The sequence below is a fragment of the Schistocerca piceifrons genome, chromosome X, assembly GCF_021461385.2.
Source record: "Schistocerca piceifrons isolate TAMUIC-IGC-003096 chromosome X, iqSchPice1.1, whole genome shotgun sequence".
NCBI classification, from domain to species: Eukaryota; Metazoa; Arthropoda; class Insecta; order Orthoptera; family Acrididae; genus Schistocerca; species Schistocerca piceifrons.
In genome coordinates this window covers 302,602,945-302,624,255 of record NC_060149.1, presented here as the reverse complement: position 1 = coordinate 302,624,255, position 21,311 = coordinate 302,602,945, and the positions used below count along the sequence as shown (strand labels likewise).

The window sequence follows — 21,311 nt, the reverse complement described above, 5'->3', positions numbered from 1 at the left end:
TGGGCTGCTGAGTGGCGTGGCATGACAGCCCCAAATAAACTGCGGGCTGTCAAGGAGACGACCGCTGTGTGGCGTTCCTCCCTGCGGGCTTCTCGCAGGGACTCGGTGGTCCTGTGTCGGCTGCGCATCGGCCATACGTACCTGACGCACGGCCATCTGTTGCGTCAGGAGGATCCCCCCCGTGTCGGTGTGGGTCCCGGCTGACGGTCGGCCACATTTTGCTGGGGTGTCCTCGACTGCGCACACTCCGGCAATCTTTTAATCTCCCGGGCACTTTGGCTTTGGTTTTATCTGATGATGCCTCCATGGCTGATGACGTTTTAAATTTTATCCGTGGTAGTCCGTTTTATGGTTTGATTTAGGGAGATCCTGCACCTTTCCCTTTCTGTGTCTTTTGTCCTTGTGTCTGTTGCTGTTCTGGTGTGCCGTGAGATGGTTGACTCTTTCCCTTTTTTGTTCTCGTGGTCAGTCAACCAGTCCCCGGCCATCTTCCTTTCTTCTGTTTCTTTCTGTCTGGTGTTCCTCTGTCCTGTTCTTGTCTGTAGTGTTTGTTGCTGCATTTGTGTTCTTTTAGCGCCTGGTGGGACGTCTCCTCCCCCTTTGGTTTTTACCTGCTCCGTCGATTTTCGGCTCGCCTGATTTTGGAATGGGGGACTGATGACCTTCGCTGTTTAGTCCCCCTTAAACATCCCAACAACCACCACCACTCATCTCCAGTCCCTGTCAGTTAGGATCTTACACCATGTTAAATAACTGTGAGTGGTGCACCATTCCTCCTAGACAGATTGGAGAGTCCATGTTGATTTATCAAGACTGGCCAGCTTCATCAGCCAATTGTGCTGTGCTGATGCATTCATTTGATTGGGACATACAACTACTTCACATCTGTGACTTAGCAGTGAAAGGTCACTGGTACTAATTCACACCATCTACATTAGTTCAAAGTGACCAGTGTTTTCTTTTAAGGGGGTGACTAACATTTTGTCTAGTGATACCTTTTGGGGCATTGCAGTTGAAGTAAATTAAGCCTTTGTTGAACTAAAGTAACATTGCTGAGTAGAGAACACTGTCCTTGTAGAGGCCTCTTAAAATATTTTAGAATTATTTAACAAACTTCCATAATAGTGCTTTCCTGTGTTATGACTGATGGATCACAGACTAATTACTGACACATACAGGGTGACAATTACTGAACTGTATAAAAAACATAAAATATTTACAAACTACAGCATGTACACACTTTATTCAACTTGTAGTCATCACTATAGTTATTTGGATCTAGATTGACATATTTCACATGGCTGACATCATTGGCAATGATGGGGTGCAGATGAATAGCAAAATTCTGCATGACCCACAGAATTGTCAAGGCATCAATGCTGTCAATGACCTCCCGAATTACTGTTTTCAGCTCAGCAATGTTTTTGGAGTTATTGCTGTACACCTTTCCTTTAATATTGCCTCACAAAAAGGAGTTGCATGTGTTCAGATGCGGAGAATATGGTGGTCAATCGTGGCCCATGCCAGTGGCCACTGGGTATCCCAGAGACAGAATGTAGTCCTCGAAGTGCTCCTCCTTGTGCTTTGAAGGGGATGAGATCCATCTTGCATGAACCACATCTTGTTGAAATCAACATCACTTTGGATCATGGGGATGAAATCCTCTTCCAATACCTTCACATACTGTTCTGTAGTCACTGTGCCTTCAACGAATATTGCACTGATTATTCCATGACTGTACATTGCACACCACAGTCACCCATTGAGGGTGAAGAGATTTCTCAATCATGAAATGTGGATGCTCAGTCCCCCAAATGTGCCAGTTTTGCTTATTGACAAACCAATCCAAATTAAAGTGGGTTTCATTGTTAAACCAAACCATACTAATTCACATCTTGCCCCACAGCCAACCCTGCAGTTTGAACGTCCTAACGCAAGCCATTCACAGGTTCGGACAATTTTATTTTATATAGTTCAATAATTGTCACTCTGCATTTATTACACTCACCACAAAAACGCGAGTCCAACTCCCAAGCCTAAGTCCATTCTGATAAACAGTGTCCAGGTAGCATGGCCAAGTGTAGAGTGGAGAATGACAGAATATAAGAAAATGGTAGTCCAGAATTTTGCCACTGCTTAGACTATCTTGCTTCTCATATCTGGTATGATGTGAAGTAGCAGTCAAGGAAAACTTAATACTAATAATAACCAGTTTAATCTGAACTGTGATTTATGTGATTGCAATAAAAGAGACAAATAATTTTGAAACAGACTTTTCCCACCATGACTATGGTTCAGAGTGAATTTTTTCCTGGTGCAAAAGTCTTAAATGGCTTGCAACAGATGTAAAGCAGGGAATTCAGAATCCCTGCAAATTAAAGAGAAAAATGTAAAGGAAGTAGCTAATAAAACGCAGTTTTGCATTGTTTGATTGATCATATTAAAGGCCTGAAGATTATCTTTAGGTGGATGACAAATAGAAATCTGGGAATGCCACTAGTGATGTAGATTTAGGAGATAAACAATAGGTATTTAACAATGAGGAAGCAGCAGTGTTACTCAAAATTTATGTTGTTACATTTAATATGACAAATCTCAAGAGTCACAGAGTAATGTACTTGTACTGATGGTTTAACACACTGTACATATTTAATTCCTGAAAACTGCTCCTCATTAGTTACGTACAACCTGACGCATTCCACTTGCCTGATGGTTTCCTTCATGATGAGGCTTAAAAATAATCATGGATAGATGAATAAACAAACAGATGAATGACGGAACAATTCAGTACTTGGAGAGGTACATTATTTGAATAACAGTGGTTGTAGTAGTCTATAGTCCTGAATTATGTCCAGACCATTTACAATGTTGTTATTCTCAGTGACTGTCAGATTTTCAACATGTGTAAAACATAGATTAAACTGTGAAAACTTATTTACAAAACAAAACTGATGACCAGCCCTTACCCTTATTTAGGAGACAAATAAAAGTAAGGACCTAATCACATCATCCTTAATACAGGTGCCCCCTCCCATCCTGGGGTCTAAGTGACCCACCTCTCCTTTTTAACCTTGCCCAACCCACCCCTCTCTCTTCCCTGAGGAATTATATAATGGTTCCAATAACCAGGATTCTGTTATCAATTTTGCTTTTGTGTGTGTCAGAAATAGTAAAAATTTTGCCTTCTGAAGGAAAGTAATCACAGACCAACAATTCTCTCTAATAATTTGAGTTCAGTATTGTGCTGTTTGTGTTTGATCATGGATTTAGGTCAGCAGCAAGCCACTATGCATGCTGTTGGCATTTTATCCAAGTGACAAAGTTGCAGCAAGGCTTTTCAGTTTGAAGATATCATGCATGATGATTCTAGAGTGTTAGTGGTAGATTTTTGTGTATGTTGTTAGTGTTAACACAATATCTCAGCAGTCTGTTATAGGCACGTGTGTAGTTAACTTGGCAACTCATCATGAGTTAAACTTTGAAATTGATATGATAATCAGTAAAAGTTCCATAGGTCATTGTGTATTATAGGTTACACAAGAATTCAGGCTTTTGATGTGAACACTGTCTAGCATGAATCTTAAAGATCACAGACTGTTTCCATATGCATCCTCACTGCCCCACAGCGTGACTGCAAGTGTTAGACTGGCATTTTGTCACCACCTCAGTCATACTGGGTTTAACATGAATCAGATCACTATTAATCTGAAAGTGGGGTGCCAAGAACCCATTTATACTGAAGCTATGTGGAGAAAATGAACTGCATAGGCTTCAACAGCCAAAGACCATCTCGTATGCTCTCTGTGACCTCTGAACTCAGAGTTCAGTGACTGACATGGGCCCACAGACATCACCACTGGACTTTGACAGTGATGACATGTAATTCTGGTTTTATGAAACTCAATTTCAGTTGTATAAAACTATTGATCCTGCATGTCAACAGGGATGAATGTAGGCAGGAAATTACTTAGTTATGGTCTGGACTGTGTTCACATGGCAGCAACTATGCCCTATTACCCAGCTGGAGGGTCCACAGATGAATGCATATTATGTGGACATTGTTGCAAACAGTCTGAATACATTTCTGGTTAGAGTACTCTCAGATCACCTTATCTTAACCCATTTGGGTATTTATGGAATTCTGTTGATATTGGTGTACACAAATACACAAGAAAATTTATGGGCAGTACTGCTGTCTGTGGGTTTCAGCATCTCTCCCTCCTTCCTGGGAAGAGAAAACAAACCACCAGGCTTGGGTCACAACCTGTGGTGAAAAAGCACAGCGGCCATTGGAGAACCCATCGATGGACCAACCACCAAAAGAGGCAATCTCAATGTTACCTGTTATGCTGGAAGGATGAAAGTTCAGGGAAGCTGTGGCAACACTGGGTCCACAAGTGGCAGTGGGGGCAAAGCCACTTCCCTTGATGACAGGGTAGGAGGCGGCGGAAGAGGAGGGGAGGCAGGACAAAAGCCATGGGTTTCACCTCGGGAGGTGGAGGTGGGAGCCTCACAGTGTCCTGAGGTTGCAGGTGACAGGACGACAGCAGAGGGCATGTACAGGGCAGCAGCTAGTAAGTTTACCACTTCAAATTGGAGCCCACCCCTGGAACACTGTTGTGATCAACCGTGACACTCAGATGACCAGAAGGCCGGCAGTGATCTCCCAACAGGGTGCAGGCACAACTGACTCACACGATGGGTCAGTTGCCTCACTGGTGTCCACCACAAACAATTGATGACCTTTGTGGCCCACCATGACACCTGACAGCCTCCCCTGCTGCAGGCCAAAGGACTGGGCCCAAACGGCAGCCCCAGAAGGAAAATATGGTGGACCATGGTGTTCCAGGACATGTGCCTCAAAGTGCAACAATCCAGGAGACCCGATGGCTGGAACCCATGCAAATGTTCTGCTGAACAGTATCTGTTGACTGACATTTCCTGGTATGTAGTTCGAAAACTCCGTAATGCATAATCAGGGGAAGAAGCATACACAGACATCCTCATTTGGGTCCTGAATGTATACATGAAGTGAAGTGCTCCACCTCAGAGTTATAAGCCAGGTGAAGTGGGGATATAGTCAGATGCTGGATACCATTGTGGATGCAAAAGTCCTCAAACTTCCTTGACACAAATGGCCTCCCATTATTGGACAAGAGGGTCCCAGGGGATTCCTCGGTGGCAAAAAAAAAAAATAAAACACATGAACAGCTGCAGTAGACGATGCAGAGGACAGCTTAGCTTCATATGGGAAATTGGACAATGCGTTAACCACCAACCACCACAAGCTGCACAAAAATGGACCACTGAAACTTATATGCACCCTATCTCAAGGGTGCTCTGGGACTGACCAAGGAGAGCCCTGGTGCAGCAGTAGCCTAGTTCTGTGTACAGGCCCCACAAGCAAAACCCAGATGCTCAGTGTCAAGCTTGATCACCAGCCAGCACACACAACTTAGCACCATTGCATTCATACAAGTCATACCCAAGTGCCATGCATCCATGCAGCCAGTGGAATAGATGAGTATGCAATGCCAGGGGGACGACTGGTGGAAAGCATAACTCTTTTGGGGAAAGCATGAGCACCTAATTGAGAATGCTGAGCCAGTCATACATGAGAAAAATGTACATCATGCTTGATCCACACCTAGAGAGATGCTCCAGTGACGTTTTGGTGGCAACAATGGCTAAAGGTCAATGCCCTAGTCTGAACATTAGGATCAGGAGCTAACCGGACAATCGTGTCCCAAATTAGTGAGTCTGCATAAGAGATAGCATACATTTGGACACTCAAAACATCATTTGCATAAGAGGTGCTGCAGATCAGCCATCCAGGCCACACACAACTGCTCAAGGCACTTTTTGTGTTGGTTAAACTACAACCACACCACCACCACCACCACCACCACCACCACCACCACATGGGTTTGATGACCAAAATTCTGCATAAGTAACTGACAAAGCTCGTTAAGAGATTTTCTCAGGCTTGGAGCAGAGCTTAAAATTCTGGACAACTTCATAGAAACCCACATTGCTGGACAAGAAGGCTGCCTTATCAATAGCCTTATCAACTAGATAAATGATACCCCTTATGTGTAAGTGCAGCAAGAAGTGGGGGAAGGTAATTCTCCCACCTTTTCATAGTCTCACTGAAACCAGAAAAAATAATCGGCGCAGTGAAGAAAAATGCCCAGTGTGTGCCTGGTCCCCTCCAGCTAGGCAAGGATGTAAACAAAGTCTGTGTTCTGGTTTATCAGTGCCAGCTGCAACTGAAAAGCTGAGCCCACACTGCGGCCCAGTGTTACACTATGAAAAGGGGGTGTAAATTACAACATGAAATTTTTAAGAATGTCCTTCATCGCCACTTTGGTATCGGCACAGGCATTATAACGTTGCTCCTCTACACTGACAGTGTAGTTGCTTCATGGGACTATGGTGGCTTGATAATAGCTGGGCAGCACAGCCCCCTTGAGAGAAAATGAACTTATGATGAGAGTCCATACGTGGGAAGCCAAACATCCAAACCCACATAGTGATGTGCACAGCAATAAAATCGGCAAGCGGATATTGTGGGCAGCTTAAAACTAAGCATAAGTCATGAGAACACGCACACACACTCTCACACTGTAACTAAAATTCCTACCTTTGAAGTTCTTAAAAACTGATACTGAGAGGCGAAATTCAGTTGGCACATAGGGCTACCCTCCCACTACTAACCCTTAATGATTTGATGCAAAGCATGCTGGGTTTCAGGCCACTGTGTGCTGCTAGTATATACTATGTATGTCCATTGATCATTATTGACAATGTGGCCATCATTAGAAAATGGATAATATGTAGACTTTTTGATAAAATAGTTGTGGAAAAGTTTTAAATACTTAGTTTTTATGTGTGACTGTTAACACAGTTCTTATGATTTCAACTGTTTGTTTTTGTAGTTTCGTTTCCTACATAAAACTCTGAGTTCAAGTGAACAACAGCATACTCAGCCTCCTCGGCCTGCAACAACAAGAATTCAACAAGAAATTGATGAGGCAGTACAGAGGGAGAGAGAACTGAAAGAAGCAAATGGAATTCAGACATCTGATGAAAATATTGTACATAAGGTAAGTCACTGTTGTCCTAAATGTAATGTTTAATTGAATGTAATGGGGTATGCTTTTGGAACATACGGACAAATGGCTCTCTGATGGAGGTGCATGGTGGTGGTGCATATGATGCAGACAGCTAGTCTATTGCCAGAACTCTTTATTAATGATCATACATGAACACAGAGCAGTGCATCTTTGACAGAGAGACAGACAGTAGGCATGGGCGAGGCTCCTGGGATCTGAGCACGCTGGCAGTATGAGATGGGATGATGAAGCAAAGTGAGGCAGCCAGTAGCCAGGGCTAAACTAGTGGCCCTGACAGAACTACCCAGATATGTAGCTGATGAACACAGAACTGCAAGCTGTAGAGCAGCAGTGGGTGGCAGTGGTTCTCCCTGAGTGTGGAACTGGCTGGAACTTGCTGCATGGTTCGGACCATGAGGTGGCACCAGGTTTCTGACTGCTGGAGCTCAGGCAGTCAGATGGTGGTTGTTGGTTCATGGCCCAGAGAAACTGGGAGTGGCTGCATCATGTTAGATGACATCTGGCACCAGCTGCGCATCATACTACAGCCCAACTGTACCAATGGTGACAGGCTGTACCAGGGGTTTTAAATACTGATGCCCCAGCTGAGTTTACAGAAGAGCTGTGTTTCTGTGTTGGAAATCTCTGGGGCAGAGGCTGATGACCAGGGTTCATCTGTTGTGTGTCAATGTGTCAAACTGCAGAAGCTTCTTGAAGACTGTTCCACTTCTAGGTAGTTGGCACATGGGCGTGATGGTACAGAAGTAGAGGCTTATGCTGAATTGCTGCATTGGTAGGGGCACTGTTTGGCCTGCTATCTGTGACTGTGGTCTGATTACAGTCCTGGGCTGCTTTCCATGCCACTAAAATTCTATCCTGCTACATTTCTTCCCATCATAGATTAATCTGGATACTGGATTACTGCTTAAGAGTTGGCAACAACACCCTGCACTTTACATTCTACTGCTACTGCATGAATTCAGAGCAAACACTTCTTGCTTAATTTTCCCCTTTGTGTGGCCTCTTTCCATTTTAATATCATACGGTATACATTATCTGACTCTTGCAACTCTCAAACATGGTGTGTCAGGGCCCCTTGTTTTGTTTTCACTCCTTTGCTCATTCAATGAGACCTAGTCACTGATTCTGACAGGACTGCTATGGGCCTGCAGGTTAAAGAAAGATAAAGGTGGGATTTTGGCAACTTTACATCTCAGGTGACACACACAATATTTATGAGAGTTATGCTAATTCCTGTGTAGTGTTAAGTTAGTGGTGGTGTTCGGTGCAATAAATTTTCATGTCATCAAGCAGGTGGTCCATCATTAAGTGACTATTTTGTGCTGATATCATCTGATTCAGGGAAGCAAGAAGGGTCGGGTGTAGCATGCCATTGAAGTAGGTTAGGTTTTTCATGGGCGTAGTCTTGAAAGATGGGTTTTGCAGTTACATAATGAGCAGTTTGTGTTAAGTGTTGTTGTTCCAGTGATGGTGGCAGGTAACTGGAAAAATGTCTTAAGAAATCGCATCACATAGCATTTATCAACAATCCCCGCTCATGCAGTTATATTTGCTGTACACAGCCGAAATGGCCTTGTTTGTAGCAGATGCAAATTACAACTACTGGTTAGGGTGTACTCACATGACTTGAGGACTGTGTGTGTTCATTTTGTGGGGGACAAACAGTGAGTAGCCCAACTTGGCATTGTAGTTATTCCATGGTGGAGAGTAGTACTTTCTCAAATTCCTTGTTTTCTTCACTGACTAAAGCGACCTAGCAAACATCCCTTATGAAATATCTTTAAAGTTAAAGGCCAAAGGTGTGTAACATGAACACACCATCACTTATTTATTGCCAACCTGTTGCCTTTAAAAGTCTGCATGACTGCCTATACACAAACCATGTATTTAACAAACAACAAACTTTCTGCACCATGTAACATCATTGATTCCCTTCTAAACTAAATTAGACACCCTAAGGTTCCACTAACACTCCACAGAAAATTTCACCTAAAATTTCCCATAACCTATTAACTAAACAAGAATGTCTCCTTTGAGCCTGTCTCATGAAAGAAATAGACACATTACCAGAATATACACTCACAAATATCCCTAATAACTAATTAGCAAACACACAAAATTAGCTCACAAGGCCGCCTCATGGTTTTATGGCATTAGGAGTGTCAGGATGACTATTAGTACATCCTGCGTCACATGCTTAATTTTACCTTTCCCCCCTTGTATTTTCTCCAATCGCTTCCCTTCCCCATTCAGAAGGAGCTGCTGTTAAATACGGCAGTGCTTCCAGTACAACATGAAATAAATGAGTTCTTACTACATGGACAATTGGGCTTTGGGTTGGGCATTGCAGTTTGACATTAACTGGGGACATAATCTCAATTATCTGGTAAGGTGCCTGGTATTGCAAAATTAGCTTTTTAGTTTTTTCTTTCAGCATGTAGGTGTTAGATAACATTACTCACTGCCCAGTGTGGTACATAACCAATTTTGCTTTTTGTTGTGGGGTGCCTTCATGCCATTCTTAAGACTTCGTATTCATCTTTCTAATCTGTTGCCACGTACTTCTTAATTTTGTAGCAAAATTTTGTGTGAAGTATACCTCTTCACCTAGGGTGGGTGGCATAATTTGAAAGGGAATGGGGTCTTTTGGCTAAAAACCACCTCATAGGGGATAAAGCCCATGTTTCTGTACACTTTCCAAGTTACAAGCTGTCACTACAAATTATGGTAAAGTGTTCAAATCATTGTGACTACTATTCATGAAATTACTTAACATTTTTCCCCTACTGTCCTGTGAACTCTCTGTTCAGCCATTCACTTGCAGGTGTAGTGCACTAATTTGTAACATCTTATAGTGTAAATAATAAGTGTAATGCAGAATGAGATTTTCACTCTGCAGCGGAGGGTGCGCTGATATGAAACTTCCTGGCAGATTAAAACTGTGTGCCCGACCGAGACTCGAACTCGGGACCTTTGCCTTTCGCGGGCAAGTCCTCTACCATCTGAGCTACCCAAGCACGACTTGTGCCCCATCCTCACAGCTTTACCCTGCCAGTACCTCATCTCCTACCTTCCAAACTTCACAGAAGCTCTCACCTGAACCTTGCAGAACTAGCACTCTTGGGAGAAATAATAATAAGTGTAATAATAAGTGTAATTGCTTCAATAACTTGGACATACTTGGCAATTAGTGCTGTGGTCATTTATTATTGTCTCTAGCATTAGATTTTTAATAAGCAATGGTTAACAATAGTCTGTGCCACCATTATTGCCTGTTGATTTGATATGGTGATCATGGCCAAGACACGTGATTTTTAAATACAGGGTGGGCAAGAAGTCCCCGTACCCCTGTAACTTCTGTATAGTATGAGATGTTATTAGTCAGGTTGGTAACTTTATTACTACTTGTTGCAATTTGTGTTTACATGTTTCCACAATAGTGTTTTAATTTGTAGCCATGTCAGACGTGAGTGGTCGTAATTGCACTACTGAGGAGCATTTAGTGACAAGTGTGTGGGTGCCTGAATGATGACACACAGGGCAGACAATGAGACAGAATACTACAGTAGTGTTCTAGGAAAGATGTGATGAGGCTCCACCATGAAAGGTGACACTTCTGGATTGAGAAATAAATGCTTTTGATTTTGGCAGTGTTAAAGACAAGCCACTGAGTGGAAGGAAGAAGACATGAGAAGAAACGTGCCTGAGTCTCTACTTTGATTGAACAGTCTCCTGTGAAGCCAACATACAATATGCTTTAAATTTGGTATACCAAGGACAAAAATGTGAGATCATATCAAAAGACATTATAGTCAGACCTTTATGACTGAAGTTCGTAAGAGTTATCGGACACAGACTGGAATGAGTGTGTTTCAGCGTGCCAAGTTAACTCAATTTCAAAATGCAGTGAACTATGCCATGGTTATGTTTTCAAGAGAATGTGCCATTTATCACAGCTCACACAATAGAAATATTGTTGTTTGAGCCAAAGAGAATCTTCATTACATGGTCAAGTTACAAAGAAAGCTGCCTCACATAATGATATGGGCAGTGATGACTTCACAACTTATGCTTGGACCATACATTTTCCCAGGGACTGTGAATGGCACAAATTATTTACACGTGTTCCAAATGTTGTTCATACCTCAGCTTGAGGAAAGGGGCCTCACAGAATGCATATGGTTGCAGTAAGACTGAGTGCCTCCTCACTATGCTCCTGCAGTGCACAATTTCCTAAGTGAGCTTTTTTTATGATGGTTGATAAGTTGTGGTGCATCAACACCACCAGGTTCCTTGAAATGGCCACCAAAACGTCCTGACATCACCACACCTTACAACTCATTATGGTGAGTCATTAAGGTGCATGTATCTGCATGTTGCTATGCTACCAATGAACTGCACAATGCTGTTGAAGATGCATTTCACACTGTAACCCCATGCATGTGTAAAAATATGTCAAGAAATGTGTTAACAACATGGTGGGGAACCTACCGATATATTGGGCACTTAATACTAAAGTACATAGTTGCGCTAAAACAAATCAAATCCATTAGCATTTGATACTAGGGGCACAGGGCTTCTCACCCACCCTGAGCTTTGTGCTGTTCTTCTGTGTTGACTCAATACATTCTACAGCACAGCATCTAAGTCTGTCAGTGTACCAGTGATACTTCCTTGAACATTGCACAACCTCAAAACCAAATTCACTTAGCCATGAGTTGGAGGTCTGTCTCGAAATTCATTTCAGTGCAATACCTCAAGATCTGCTTCAGTGTGGAGCCTCGTGAACCTATTACCTCTTCTTTAACAAAGGCATAATGGGTCTTGTTACTTCTGCAAATTTTGGGATGTATTCTCTATAAAATTGCAGTCCTGAGATATTACTGTAATTTCTTCATTTGTGCTATACACTGGGAAATCATTTACAGCTTGTATCAGCTGTGAGTTAGTCGTACACCGTCTTGACTGATGATATGGCCTGAATAGCAGACTTCCTGTAATACAAAGTGGCGTGTTTCTAAGATAAGGGTCTGTCGTGCCACACACAAGCACTCAGACCTCTTGTAGATGCACCTTATACTCCTGGATGTGTTGGAGAATACAGTGTCATCTCGGTAGACTAAGCATTGTTTTGGTTTCAGATTCTGTAGTACTCCATCTAACAAGTGTTGGAAAGTTGCATTTTTCAAACCAAATGGCATCTGATGATACTGGTAGTGATCAAATGGAACTGAAAACGCTGTTTCAGGTCAATCCTCCGGTGCTACCTCTAATTGGTGGTACGCCCCCTCCCCCCCACCAAATCCATGGTGATAAAATAATGGCATTGCACCAGATTGTCTAAGGTCTCTGTAATGTTTGGCATGGGCTATTCATTAGTTATTGCTTGTTGTTTAGATATTTACAGTCACCTGATAAGCCTTCTTACCACCTGTTATGAGAAGCACTGACTAAACACTGGTGCTTTCTTTAATAATTACATCCTAGTGCTGTTGATCAATAAACTCCTCCATCACTGGTTGTAGATGGGGCCTGATAAGGTTTCTTGTACACAAGCAGCTCATTTGTTGTGGAATTCCATGCTGCAATAGTCATGTAGCAGGCATTGTCCATGCAGGTTAAATAATTCTGCAAATTTCTCCAATAATCTCTTCATTTCCACTTTATCACATCCATTTAGATAAGACACCTTTCCCCTTAGTGCAGTTAAATCAACAGACTGCCCTGGGTAAAACTGGCCACAGCACACTGCATGGCCCAGACCATAAGGCAGTAGCACATTACTGGCTGCCTGAGCTCAGGCAGTCAGATGGCAGTAAGATGGCTAGTGTAGTTGCATCGGCTGTGCTTCGTGGTAAGGCCCAGATGTACTGATGGTGATGGCTTCTCTCTCTCTCTCTCTCTCTCTCTCTCTCTCTCTCTCTCTCTCTCTCTTCATAGTTACATATTTTTTCAGTCTCTCTTTTTTTTACTAAAAACATTAATACAGCGGCTATCCTGCCTAGCCTAAACTTAAAAATATGTTCATGTCAGAGAAAACTGAGGGAAAATATATCTCCAACAACAGTGACATGGATTTTCTGTGGTTTCTCTAAATCACTCAATTATAGAACACTGATGATTCCTTCATCAAATCATTTTTCTTCTCCCATTATTGTATACGTGTAAATTTTTTTTATTTTTTAAATTTTTTTTATGTCAATAACATGTGAAACACTAACCACCCATTTCATTTTTTAAATTTTCTCTAGATGCTACATATTTTCATAAAAACATTTAATATCTTCATGATTATTAACAACTGCTGTGGTGTAGTTTTCTCCCTTTCATCTTCAGAGTAACCTAACTGCATAATGTTGTTTTCCTGTGCCTGCTTGTGTGGGTGTCCCTCACAGATACTTAGTTCAGAGCAATTTGTTGGAGGGAAGTTCAGTAGCTGCATGTATTTTCAAATGGTAAGAAATGAAATTTAGCCAAGTCAATAGTTAAGTCTCTGAGAGGAGATCAAAGCAATGGCCAAATTCAAAAATTTATACACTCTGAAATAATTTTCTCAGTGAAATCTGTCGTCAAATCAATGTTGAATTCTTCCATAACCTTTTCCTAAAAGAATAAAGTGGATGACGGAAACTTGAAGCCATTAAAGATAATAGAGTGGCCAGTTTCAGTCCAGTGTTATGCTACATCTGTTACCAGTTTTAAGAACTAGATGTTCCATCAGGATATGGTTACAAAGGTACTCGACAGAAGTTCTTGCTAACACAGTGTTTTCAGTTTTCTCCAAAAATGTCCAGCTTTTTGCTTTCTAATTTAGTGCATTATCATTGAAGTTAAGGTTTGAAATAACTTCCTGATCTGAACAGAATAGTTGCAGAATAAGATATCTAATTTTTTATTTCAGAGATCTCAAACACCTGATGCTGTCAACAGTTCCACAGAAGAGAGAGAGAGTGATCCAAATAGTTTCTCCTCTTCGAACAATCTTTCAGATTCACTAAATGATGGAGAACCCTCAGCACAAGCTGTTCCAACAAAGAGATCTCAGTCATCAAGTCCATCACTTAATAATTCTCCATTTGCAAGCCCAACACACAGGTTCTCATCTGGTGGTGGACAGAAAGGATTGATGCAGAGGTTTTATGCATCACATGGAAGGATGAGAATTTATGCTGCTCCAAGGAATACTGTACCTGTTGTTGTTTCTCCTCCTTCTGTTTCACCTGTACATAACCAGCCTCCAATTCAAAGGAAGATCATTGACATCAATAGTGGGAATGATTCACAGGTATGTAGTGTGTTACTGAATTAATTAGTAATATTTGTAGAACTTAACAATAAAATGAGCTTTTTTTCCTTTGTATTCTACACACTCCATAAATTTCTGAAAAATATAGTGCATTTGTAAATATACTTGCAAATGTGCCCATTTGCCACTCAGTGCCATCTCCATGGTGAAGAGCAATGTAATGCTTATTGTTTTTATTATGGATTTTCCATTGTTTGCTATGTGCAAATCAGTTGTACAGGAAATAGTGTCCTAGTTTTATTGCCACACAACTGAAGTGTGTGTTTCATTATGTTTACTTGATACTATGCAACATGGTACCTGAGCCATTGGTTTTTAGACTCCATACATATTTGCTGAGAAATGTAACATTGTTGTTGAAACAATGACCTTGCATTCCAGGCAAAGGGAGCTCAAATCTCTATCTTGCCATCCATGTGTAGGTTTTTCATGGTTCCTCTAAACAAATGCAAATGCCAAGATGGTCCCTTTCAAAATAGGAAAGCCAATTTCATTACCAGTTACCATGTCTAATGGGAGCATCATTTGAGATACTAAACCATAATATTCTCTTGTTTCTTTGCTATGTAGATCATTGGACTTCCAGCTGTACATGTCATGACATTTAAGGGGTGATCAAAAAGTTTCTATTTGAAAAACCACACTGTTCAGAAAAGGTATGCCAATCACGCAAAATCACAATGAGCATTGAGGCAATCGTCTCAACAATGCATCAGGTTAAAAATACCTGTTTGGTATAACATCGTGTCCTGCTGCATGAAGTAGTTCTTAATTGACTGTTCTACATCCCCATCTGACAGAAATTTTCAACGGATTAAGGACTTTTTTTAAGGGACCAAAGGCATGATAATCACGTGAGCAAGAGATCAGGACTATAGGGCAGGTTCTAGTGTCTCCCACATGAGTTTGTGTAATTTCTGCATTACATTTCCTATATGGGGACATCCGTTATTACGAACTTGGTGCACCATTCCACAATGGTAGTTTTTTTATAGACATGCTGCCCCATACACATTCTTCATTCTCCAGTGGATGTCTTACAGTTTTTGTCCTTCAGCAACCAAGGAAAGAATAACAGCATGTTATTCCTGTTAACACGAATTTGGTAATATGGCCATAGTTCACATTTCCACATTTACTGCACACAGACGCATTGGAAAGACAGGAATGCCACAATAATACTTTGTCACATGTGGGTGCTTATATACCCACATCAGAGTCATGCTACATTGTGTACATGCTGCAGCAAAATACTCAAATGGAAAGTTTTGATTGTCCCTCATAGTAGCAAATTATAGAGGGGAGAGAGTAATTTTTATACTGACAGATCTCATATAAGAAGCATTTTGTACAGGATTCAGATGAAGAACTGGTAAAGACTCCAGTGAGAAAGGGCTACCAATCAGCTGAAGAGAAGATACAAGCCGAGTTACAAGAGATGCAAAAACGTGAAGAAGAATTGAGGTAGGTCTTATAAATTTACAGTCATTTGTAATGCAGTTATCTGATTTTTGGTAAATTGTTTCCTAACATGTATTATTTCATCTCGGAAGGTTGCTGAGAGCAAAACTATTTGCTCAGTCACAGCCAAATCTTTTGAGCATTGGTAGTATTGAGGAAGAAGAAATTAATCATATCAATGGTGATGGAGGGAAACAGACTTTGCAGAGTGCACAGTCTATTCCAAACCTCTTAGATTCTGATGATTCATTGGATGTTTCACAGGATCCTGCTTCACAAAAGGTGAGAACTGGCATTCAGTTATGAATTAAGAGGAATATCTACGCAACATTAGCTTAATAATTCCAATTGCAGGTTTTCAAATTTTAGTTAAAGTAGACATCAGTCTACTATAAAATTAATGTTTCTGCTAAATAGACATTCCATTGTGAAATGAAATACTTTCCAAGGATCATAAAGATGGCTAAGAGGTTAATTTTTTTAACTTCTAGACAGAGAAATGTAAAACACTCACAGAAGCATAAACACACTTGCAAAATTATAAGTATTTTCCAGTTAAGCATGTGAGCTTTTTATACAGATACTGGCTGTACGCCCGTGCTTAACAGTGGATAAAGAAGGGTGTTTGCATACTGTCACTTTTTAGGATTCCGTACCTCACTTTGTAAAGAAATGTTTTCCTAGTGAAGAAGTCAAATATAAATGAAATGTAATGAAACAAGCAAAGCCTTTTTTAAAGTCTTTAACACACAAAGTGAAATCAGTAAATCTGTATAGCCTAGCCACTGTTATGAAACTTCCTGGCAGATTAAAACCGTGTGCCCGACCGAGACTCAAACTCGGGACCTTTGCCTTTCGCGGGCAAGTGCTCTACCATCTGAGCTACCAAAGCACGACTCAGGCCTGGTCCTCACAGCTTTACTTCTGCCAGTATCTCGTCTCCTACCTTCCGAACTTTACAGAAGCTCTCCTGCAGAGTTTGGAAGGTAGGATACAAGATACTGGCAGAAGTAAAGCTGTGAGGATGGGGCGTGAGTCGTGCTTTGGTAGCTCAGATGGTAGAGCACTTCCCCACGAAAGGCAAAGGTCGCGAGTTTGAGTCTCGGTCGGGCATACAGTTTTAATCTGCCAGGAAGTTTCATATCAGCGCACACTCTGCTGCACAGTGAAAATCTCATTCTGGAAATTCACTGTTAGTTTGTATTCAGAAAGATAAGATTGTTGTATTTAATTCTGTCACTGATGTAAACTTCTAAAAATACTCCTGTCACTGAGGTAAAAAAACTGACAGCATCATCTATTGGTTCTTTGGATACACCACCATCACTAAGGCAAATATCTGAGCTACTAACCTGAGAAGACTCCTAAAATTCAAATTACACTATTTTTATCTGCGGTTCAGTTTTGAAATAAATCCTATAGGTTGCCTCCAGCTAGACTAGTTACCTGTGCAAACCACATGAATATTCACCAGGCAGTTTTGGAGATCAGTGTGTAAACAGAGACAGACAACATGATGATTTTACAGTTTTATTATTAGTGTAGATATAAATATTTGATAAGTAGCTGAGATAGCTATTGAATAATAAAACATCTATATAGCTTTTAAACAGGAATAGTAGCATGTTGACACATGCTAAACCAGTGTACCAATAACATCTGATATGATGTAGTTGCTTAGAAAACAATAAATTATTAGCTCTACAGACTAAACTCGAAGTATATCAAATAAAGTAAAACACAGGAGACTGTAAGAAAATTGCCAGTAGAAGCTATAAAATATTTTTTAAAAAACTGGTACTGTGGGAGACATCAGAACCATAATACTTCCATATTATACAAACCACACAACAATAAAGATTCTAAGGAGAAAATACACACCAGAGTGCAGAAATTGTTAGATTATACTAAGAGGGTTGTTCAATAAGTAATGCCCCACACTTTATTCTTGGAACATATTTATTGTTGAGAGTCAGAATATGGTGACATGGTAAACAGGTCTTGTCCATGTCCTATTTTTCTACATTGTCTCCATCACGTCCTATGGCCATATGTCAATGTTGTGGAAGAGCATGTATTACCCACTGGTAAAAGCTCTTGTCCTGTAGGCATAGCCATGTTTTCACTTCATGGATGACCCTTTCGTCATCTTGAAAGTGTGTTCCCCCTTAGAGAATCTTTAAGCGGCCCGAAGAGATGGAAGTCTGAGGGTATCAGGTCTGGACTGTAGGGTGGATGTCTGGAGCAGTGGCTGTGACAGGACATCCTGAGCCTGGTTGATCATGGAGCTCTGTTTCTGCATTTCCTGAGGTTTTAACTTCCTTTATCCATTGCCCAACTGTACTACTGTCAACTGCAGCACCACCATACACTGCACACAAACATTTATGGATGTTCACCATGGTTTCTATTTCGGAACACAAGAATCCAATAACAGCACGCTGATTGTAATGAGAGTTGCATGTAGATGCCATATTGACACTGTACTATGCCTCTGCCATCTGCAAGAATGGTTTGAAACTTCACCAGCACACAGAACAAACATCAAATGTGAAGCACCAACAAGGACATTTGTCTATGTATTTATTTGTTGAATGTATTTAAAGTGCCTTACAAAATTTTAATAACAGATAAAATGTCATACAGAGAGTGAAGGATTCAAATTGTTGGTAACACATTTATTGTCTTGACCCAACAAATTTGAATACCCAGTAGAATAAATGGACTTGGATGGCTGATAGTGGCAGAACCTGTAATGTGCTGCAGTTTTCCAAGAAAGTGCCACTCTGAAGTTCCTCAAATGTATGCTTCAGCAATAGTTCTTGCTGCAGATGAGATAAATATGACCACATGGCCATAAACTCTTGTCTTATCTTCACTTCAGTTGTGTATAGCTGCCATTGTACCTAACTCTAGATTTACTTTACTACATTATCACATCAGCTTGGTTTCTCCCTCAGTAACTCTTCAGAGTCTGTTGGCATGTTGTTCACTTGTCCATCTTGTGTTACCATTGTGAACATCCAGCCAAGGACAGCAGACATTTGTTTCTGTTGATTCTACCAGTCAGATTCTGCCACCTCATGACTACAGCATCATTTAAACACACATTTTTAACCATACTTTCAAGATTCTCTCTCTTGTTGAATGTTTAAGGTGGACACATTACTGACAAAATTCAGATTTACCTGGATATTTAAAATTAAATCAGTAGAAGACTAGATTATTCCTGAGCTATTATAATAAAATTTTGTAACTAAGCAAGTAAGGAAAAGTAATGCAAATAATGAAAATCAGCAAGAGAATTAAAACTGAACAGATATTGCGAATTTTTTTATTTTTATCTTTCTTCAAACATCAGTAATTGTACATTACATTAAGATATGACAGAATAACTCATTGGTCCCATACAGTGGATTCACATAAGGCCTCTCCACCATCAAGGCTTCAGAGTATGTTGTACAAAAATACATAGTTAGATGGTTGTGGTTTCATGTGTGGTAGTGATATGCGGAATAAAATGAATGTACCGATACCACAAAATGTAACCACTTTATTAAATGTGATTGATCATAAGACAAGAGTCATGGGTGTTGATATGCACACTCCAAAATGAAATAGACAAAGACCAAGAATAAAAAGATGGGGCTGAGTGACACACCTGGTCAGTATAAATTGATGATGGGCAACTGAAACAAGGAATCCACAGATGAACAAAGACCAAAGCAGTAGATTTATCTATCATATCCTTTAAAGGTACAGCTTCCACGCAACGCATTGTCCTGTCAGTTGCGGAGAAAATATATCGGAACAAATTTGACTCAAGTAGTGGACCAACCAGGTCCAAATGGACACATTCAAGTCAGTCTTAGCATGTCATATTTTCCCTATTGCAGAAAACTGTGAAGTCCTAGCCGTTGCATTGGCAAACAAGAGGTGTGCATAAACTGTCTGCAGTCCACTTAAACACCTGACCACACAAAGCCCTCAGTCACTAATTTTGTGGTGGGATGAATACCAGGATGTGATAAGTTATGCAGACCATCAAAGATTGCCCTGCAGAATTTGGCAGGAACAGAGACTGTGATTTGCCTTTAAAGGTGTCACACCACAGGAGTAAGTTGGTATGGGGGATTTGGACAAGTTTGGGCAGAAATTGTGACAGTTCAGACAAAAAGTGCTGAACTCTATGAACATTGATGGAAATATGCCCATGCGGCACCATGTAATTCAATTTGGACGTGTTGTCAAATTTGGCACCATTGGCAGTAGGCAATGACTTCGAAAATAAGCTGGAAATATTAGTGTGTTTGCTTGTCAGCCAGGTTCCACAAGGTGAAAGAATCTGGTTTGTCACCTCTATAACCAGTGCTGAAACACAATTTGAATCATGAGGGGTGTGGTCACAATGATGTATTTGTGCATAAAAATTTGATGCATGCCCAGGAACACCTGTTTATATCAGTGTTCTTTCTTCATCTTCCATAAAAAAGTCCATAAGATCCAAGGATAGTAACAGAACTGTGATGCACGATCCACATGTCCTTGTACACATTTGGGAGGAGAATGTTTTAATCAACCTCACTTGTAGTTTCATACTTTCATTGTTCCATATTGTTCAACATATCCCACAACCCACAAGAAACCAAACGAAACCAAACCAGTATAGGTGAAAGGTCTCAATAACCTTTGTTGTGTGTCAGTGTTCATTGTTTGGTGGAAGGTAACACTGTGCATTTCAAGAGTCCACAGAAATTGATTGTTGTCATAGGTCACCAGTGTGGGGTTTTCCATTGTGGTGAGTGTATGTAACAAGATACATGTACTGATTTCATAAAATGTAACCTCTTTAACCTGATGACATTGCTATTTTGAGTGAAAGTGAAGAAGAATTACATGATCTGCTGAATGGGATGAACAGTGTAAAGAGAATGGATTGAGAGTAAATTGAAGATGAAGGTAATGAGAAGTGGTAGAAATGAGAACAGCGAGAAAGTTAACATCAGGATTGATGGTCACGAAGTCAATGAAGTTAAGGAATTCTGCTACCTAGGCAATAAAATAACCAATGCTGGACAGAGCAAGGAGGAAATCAAAAGCGGACTAGCAATGGCAAAAAGGTCATACCTGGCCAAGAGAAGTCTTCTAATATCAACTATCAGCCTTAATTTGAGAAAGTAAGTTCTGAGAATGTATGTCTGGAGTACAGCATTGTATGGTAGTGAAACATGGACTGTGGGGAGAACTGGAACAGAAGAGAATTGTAGCATTTGAGATGTGGTGCTACATACTGATGTTGAAAATTAGGTGGACTGATAAGGTCAGGAATGAGGTGGTTATGCACAGAATCGGAGAGGAAAGGAACATGTGGAAAACACTGAGAAGAAGGGACAGGATGATCAGACATC

General features: G+C 40.8%; 1 protein-coding gene across 1 annotated transcript in view; it reads left to right on the top strand.

Annotated features, from left to right (window-relative positions):
• The window catches only part of LOC124722137 (neurofilament heavy polypeptide-like), a 314,285-nt gene that overhangs the window by 285,063 nt on the left and 7,911 nt on the right, over positions 1-21,311 (top strand). Inside the window, exons 5-8 of the mRNA XM_047247344.1 lie at positions 6,939-7,106; positions 14,038-14,421; positions 15,797-15,906; positions 15,996-16,185. Of these exons, the coding sequence (XP_047103300.1) occupies positions 6,939-7,106; positions 14,038-14,421; positions 15,797-15,906; positions 15,996-16,185 (852 nt within the window). The remainder of the gene's footprint in view (positions 1-6,938; positions 7,107-14,037; positions 14,422-15,796; positions 15,907-15,995; positions 16,186-21,311) is intronic.